This window comes from Acomys minous (genome assembly GCF_964271855.1).
Source record: "Acomys minous genome assembly, chromosome: 15".
Classification (NCBI taxonomy): Eukaryota; Metazoa; Chordata; class Mammalia; order Rodentia; family Muridae; genus Acomys; species Acomys minous.
Genome location: NC_140497.1, coordinates 82,685,812 through 82,691,904, shown reverse-complemented (window position 1 = coordinate 82,691,904; position 6,093 = coordinate 82,685,812). Strand labels below are relative to the sequence as shown.

The 6,093-nt window shown below is 44.9% G+C and overlaps 1 protein-coding gene across 1 annotated transcript; it reads left to right on the top strand.

Annotated features, from left to right (window-relative positions):
* The first annotated feature begins 413 nt into the window (after positions 1–413).
* LOC311584796 (lysozyme C-1) lies at positions 414–5,776 on the top strand. Its single transcript, XM_084759439.1, has 4 exons — positions 414–638; positions 2,991–3,155; positions 4,367–4,445; positions 4,895–5,776. Exons 1-4 carry the CDS (start codon positions 503–505, stop codon positions 4,959–4,961), a joined length of 447 nt encoding a protein of 148 aa, XP_084615565.1. The 5' UTR covers positions 414–502; the 3' UTR covers positions 4,962–5,776.
* The last annotated feature ends 317 nt before the right edge of the window (positions 5,777–6,093 follow it).

Below are 6,093 nucleotides of genomic sequence, written 5' to 3'. Positions count from 1 at the left end.
AAACAATTCAAGTAAGAAATCAGTGCAAAATGGCGGATGCAATATGAAGGAATGTTGGTGAAAAGTAGTTGCTGGTTTTAACTGCAAATATCAGTGTTCTTTTTCTTTTAGTTACCTAACTTCATAATAAACTGGAAGAAAAATCCTCTTTCAGAAACTATCCCTCTACATCCTGTTTTCTTTATTTACCTATTCACCACACATCCCTACTGCACTCCTCTCCCTGCTTTTCTTCCGGTCCCACCCTACCTCTCCAGTCTTCATGAGGGGCATCGTTAAGATATTTAAAACGGGTACTGGGCACTTATTCATGGACCGCAGACCATCCCTCATCAAACTTCTGGAAAAAGAAGGTACACCACTAAAGTCCTCAGAACTGTAGGACCTTCCTGCTTTGTAGGAGGTCGCAAGCTGAGGGAGAAAGGAGGAACTTGGACAATGCTTAAATAGGAGGCTTTGCTGTCTCTAGTCAGCCAGCAGCTGAACCAGCTTCCAGGTCAACATGAAGGCTCTCCTCGCCCTGGGGCTCCTGCTGCTTTCTGTCACTGTCCAGGCCAAGGTCTATGAACGCTGTGAGCTCGCCAGAACTCTGAAAGCACACGGGATGGATGGCTACGGGAGAGTCAAACTGGCAGACTGTAAGTCTCTTCTTGATACCTCCAGATAGGCTTCCAGAGCAAGGACAGTGATGAGTGACAAGGGAGGGAGCGGGAGTCAATACAGTTTTACGTTTCCTGGGAGTTTGAGTTAATTTGACTAAAAGCATCACCTTTTGTCTTTTGAATCAGAGATACTGGGTGAGGCCATGCGAAAGGAGATTCTGGGCCAGGCTAAGGCAATAGGACCTGAGATGCTCTTGGCCTGTCACTAGGTTTCCCAGTTGCTTCAGACTCAATAGCCCATGAGAAAAGGGCTGAAAAAAGATGGAAGGACCCAGTCAGTCAGAACATGGGATCAGAGATCCTGAGTGACATAGTATTTGTCTTCACTTCTCTTACCATTGTATGGTGCTTGAGATAAAATTTTTCAATTTTTTGAACTTTCTACATACACAGAGTAGAGGGATCCTATTTGCCCCTAGTGGCCGCATAAAAGAAGTCCTCTGAAATTGAGTATGAAGTGACTTAGTTCTGTTCTTCACTCTGAGATGGCCTTTGTTTTACACAATGGCCAATATGGATGAGGAAAATCTTCCAGAGTTACTGTGTGCTTTTCAGATGCATTTCCACCAGCTACCACATAATAACTAACTTTCAGTGAGTAAGTGAATATATGAATGGATGATGGATGGACAGACAGATAGGTGGGTGGATATAATCATAGAATAGCCTTCCTTGTTCTAACAGTCTTATAGAGAAAATTCTAAGTAGCCTGCTATGCTGCATGCATCTCTCATCTTAATACCTGGACACCGAGGCAGAGACTGACAGTTTTATTCAACACTTGATATTTAGTGACATGTTTTCTAAAAAGAAAAATAATTTTAATGTGCCATGAAAATTCAGTTTTCTATAAGAATATTACTCTGAGAAAAATGTTAATTTGTTAATAAATTATTTTTCATCTTCATATGTATTCCCTATTAACTTACTAAATCTACTAAACAAGTCCTTTTTTATTCTAGTCTAAATAGAAAGATGAGAGCAGGGAAATGTTAAAGCACTGAAAGAAGTAGCTATATTAATATTTTAAGGACAGGGTTTCAGTATGTAGCCCCAGTTAGCCTGGAACCTCTTTCCTAGAGAAGAATGGTTTCCAACTCACAGAACTCCACCTTCAAGCTTCTGCCTTCCAAGGGCTGGGATTAAAGGTGTGTGCCAGCATGCTGGACGCATGTATTTTGAGTTTTATTTCTTAATCTTTGACCACATTTTTATTTAAACAGGCTGCCTCAGTTGTTCTTTCTAGAATGAAGCAGGTGTCAACAGTGTGTGCAGCAGGCTTCCTTTCTTCTGTGGCAGTTTCTTTCCTCTGCTGGTTTCCTGGTAGCTGCAGCCATTCTCTGGGCTTCTTCAGCTTCTTGCCATCTGCAGTCCTCACTGGCAGAGAGACATAGACTTTTTTTTATGCCATCTCAGGCCTTATCTTTCTTAAACAGAAAAGCAACATCCCTGGTCTTCTTGTACAGTTCAACCTTATCTCCAACCACCAAAGGTAGTTCAGATGGCCTTTAGAGCTCATCCAAGCTGTGGAGACTGAGGCAGCCACCCAGGGCTCAGCAGGGGCGTGTGTCTTTGGGGTTGTGTTCATTGGGTGATGCCAAAGGCCTAGGTTTCAGTTGGAGGAAACATGTGGTCTCCCTGACACAGATCTTCAAAAAATCGCTGGCCAAGGGATGAAACAACCACCTCCAACTCTGGGATTTTATTCAAGTCTCTGCCAATACAAGTCAAGGCACTGATCTGATGACCTGTTAATTCATAACAGCATAGGGCCGAATGCTATTTTTGGACAAGTTGGTGTGAACAGAATTCACAACATCTGGTCCTTTGGTAGCCATGAACACATCTGGCAATCCTGGGTGACAGGTATTTGTCTTTGTCAGATGAATTGTCCTTCTCAGAGGATACCTGTTGAGTGGAGAGGCACATGTTATAGTGGGAAGAAAAGGTGGCCCTCCTCTCCACAAAGGAAAAGGAAGTACTTAGTGCAGGACTTTAAACTTTTGAGTCCCTATTCTTGTTTATTCTTATACATATTGGTTTGTCCTCAAAAAGATTCTCTTTGGAGCATTTGAAAATTACTTGCTGACTGGTTGCATCAGCTGCACCTGCTTGAAAGGCAGAGGCAGGAGGATCACGTGGAAGACCACCCTGAGCAACACAGCCAGACCCAGGCTGAACTAGTGGTAGCTTAGTGTACAATTTAACCATATGATTGTGCTCATAAAGTAAATCCCTTCTAAAAGACAGCTCAAAGAACAGATTGTGGTATCAAATATAGATCATGTGCTGTTGCTGCTTATTGATAAATACTCTTTTTCTTTTTAGGGGTGTGTTTAGCTCAGCATGAGAGTGGCTATAACACACGAGCTACAAACTACAACCCTGGAGATCGAAGCACAGACTATGGGATATTTCAGATCAATAGCCGATACTGGTGTAATGATGGCAAAACCCCAAGATCAGTGAACGCCTGTGGGATCCCCTGCAGTGGTAAGACAAGACAGGTTCACAGTGACAGCAAGCAACCCATCTGCTCTCATTGTAAGAGCAAAGGTTCTGTGTAGGGACATAACAGTGAAGGAATCATCAGGAACCAGGGGAGACTGGCTTTACTGTTAAAGAGTCATTCTGAAGTACATCAGGATAAGGTGCAGTGTGGTGATAGAATGCTCTGCCTACAAATCAGAGGACACTTCGTCCTGCTGACAAAATCAATGAATGAGTAAATAAAATAGACAGAGGCTGGGAAGATAGCTCAGACAGAAGAGTCACCTAAGCCAAGGTTTGACCCTCAGCAGCCACATAAAGCTGACATCGGTGTCAGTTATTTGTAACCACAGCATTGAGGAGTCTATGACAGGCAGACCATGAAGCTCACTGGCCACCCAGCACAGCCTGGTCTGCATGCTAGTTCTCAGTGGCAGTCTCTGCCTCAAAAAAATGTGGAGTGTTCTTGTAGAACAGCGCCTGGGGCAGACCTCAGACTTCTACATACACATACATACATGTGAGGTTCAGTGGTGTAAATACCAGCACACATATAGACACACATGTTAAAGTTATAATTAAAAAGTAAAGACCTAGCCAGGCGGGGTGCCACAAGCCTGTCATTCCAGCACTCTGGGAGGTAGAGACAAGTGGATATCTGTGAGTTCAAAGCCAGCGTGGTCTCCAAGGCTGGATGTGGTGCTGGGAAACAAATTCTCTGCTAGAGCATCCAGTGCCCTTAGCCATTGAGCCATGTCTCCAGCCCCTGGTTTTTCTGTAGGATGGATTTTCAGAGGTAGAGGCCCAGGTGAGAGTTCTCTGCTTGCTCTGTGTTCCCGTGTGAGGATGAAGAGGGGCTTCCCTCACCACAGCTGACAGCCCCACTTCCTCAGCGACTCCTCCCTCCTGCAGTGCTTCTTTGCTGTGCATCAGTGCTGCGATCCTAGAAACACAAACACATGCACATGCGGAAACACCCCTACCACTCAAGGACACCCCAGCCCTCCAGGGACTTTATGGATGAGAAAGGGAGAGACTGACACAATGTCACGTAGACAGAATCATGGCTGTCTCCAATAATCACAGATGCAGGGACACTTGGGAAATGATTCTTTTTTTAATACACTGCGCAGTGTCACAAAAGAAAGCTGGCTGGATGTGAACTGAAAATAGCTCTATAACTGTCCTTGTCATTCCTCATCTTTGTCTTTCAGCTCTGCTGCAGGATGACATCACTCAAGCCATACAGTGTGCAAAGAGGGTTGTGAGGGATCCACAGGGCATTCGAGCTTGGTATGTTGGAACTTTGCTTCTGGTGATAGATGCAGTCAGAATCTCTAAGGCCCAAGGGTCATTCTGAGAACTGTGGGTTCAGTTGGGGGCTTTCCCTACATCATCATTTTCAAGGAATTTCTGCAGATTGTGAGATTCCCACCCATGACTGCTTCCTTGTCAGGCCTCCAGACAAGGGACCCGTGACCCATACAACACACGTCATGCAGCCCTGACCTGCAGCATGCTGTGCTCTCCTGTGGGATTGGAGTGGACCAAACTGCCATGTAGACATGGCTCCATCAGTCTGTAGCGTTTCTGGCTGCAGCTACAGACTGTGTTTCACACTAGACCTTGGCCCTGGAGTGAAACTCCATTAGTGCCATGGTTCCCCTCCCTCTCCCCAAGGGTTGAGTATGTGTGTGACACGAATGTAACCACTGACACTCATGTCTCACTTTCCTCCACAGGGTGGCATGGAGAAACCACTGTCAAAACCGAGATCTGTCTCAGTATGTTCGGGGCTGTGGAGTCTAACTGCTGTGCTTCTCTTCAGCTACTGCTGTCTTTCTCACTGTGGGATATCACAGCAAAAATCTTTGTTTTCCCCTTCAAACTAGCAGCAGCATTTAAAGAGAAACAGGAGCAAGATGGAGGCTTTTTCCTAAGGGGCTTAGTGCTGACTACTGTGTTAAGCCCAGCCTTCATTTTTCAGCTAGCGAATGCAATGGGTCATGGGGACAGCCGTCCAGCACTGTGACCTTCACACGCATCTCTCTACATCAGTTCTTCACCAGTGAGGTGACTCACATTAAGTTTCATTGAAATTAGTCTTAATGGCCATTGTGTAGGAAAAAAATTACAAAATCCATTTACAAGAGACAGGATGGTCTGAGGTAAAATGGCAGTTGTGTGGGCTCCAAGGCTTTGTGTGTGGGCTCAGCACCAAGACTGTTAGAACAGCCACTGTGGTGGGCAAAGTGTGTTTTTAAGAGGACAGAACTCTGAGTCAGTGTTGACTGAAACGGCCTGAACTCAGACATTGTTGTCAGGAGATATGTGACCATCCAATACAGTATGTTCTTGCATCTGGCCCATGTACACTGCTTAAGAAGTAAATTCTCAGCCCATGTGTCAGTCATTTTACCCCTTGAGATAGCCTTCCCTGCCTCTTGCTGATCATGAGGGTATTCAGAGACATTAATGAACTATGCTAGTCCTTACCTTCCTTAAGTAGCTTCATGCATATGAACTAACTCTGAGGCAGATGAGCTTGTAGCAGCAAAAAGCCACAGAAGCAAAACTAAGCACATTGTGAAAATTACAAATCACATTAAATGATTTTTGATGCACACCTTGTCTTTGTTTCCTCTGAAGTGGTGTCTCTTCGGAAATTGTTTATATATTGAAAATATCAATATGGCACTCTGAATTGAGCCTACATCTAATCTGCAAATAGCCTGTATCTACATCCTCCCCTGCACATAGCCTGTGCCTACATCCTCCCCTGCACATAGCCTGTGTCTACATCCTCACTACACATAGCCTGTGTCTACATCCTCCCCTGCACATAGCCTGTGTCTCCATCCTCCCCTGCACATAGCCTGTGTCTACATCCTCACTACACATAGCCTGTGTCTACATCCTCCCCTGCACATAGCCTGTGTCT

Coding starts and splice junctions, on each gene's coding strand:
- LOC311584796 (XM_084759439.1), top strand. CDS start 503: ATGAAGGCTCTCCTCGCCCTGGGGCTCCTGCTGCTTTCTGTCACTGTC. Junction 639..2,990: donor GAGAGTCAAACTGGCAGACT/GTAAGTCTCTTC, acceptor TTTTCTTTTTAG/GGGTGTGTTTAGCTCAGCAT. Junction 3,156..4,366: donor CTGTGGGATCCCCTGCAGTG/GTAAGACAAGAC, acceptor TTTGTCTTTCAG/CTCTGCTGCAGGATGACATC.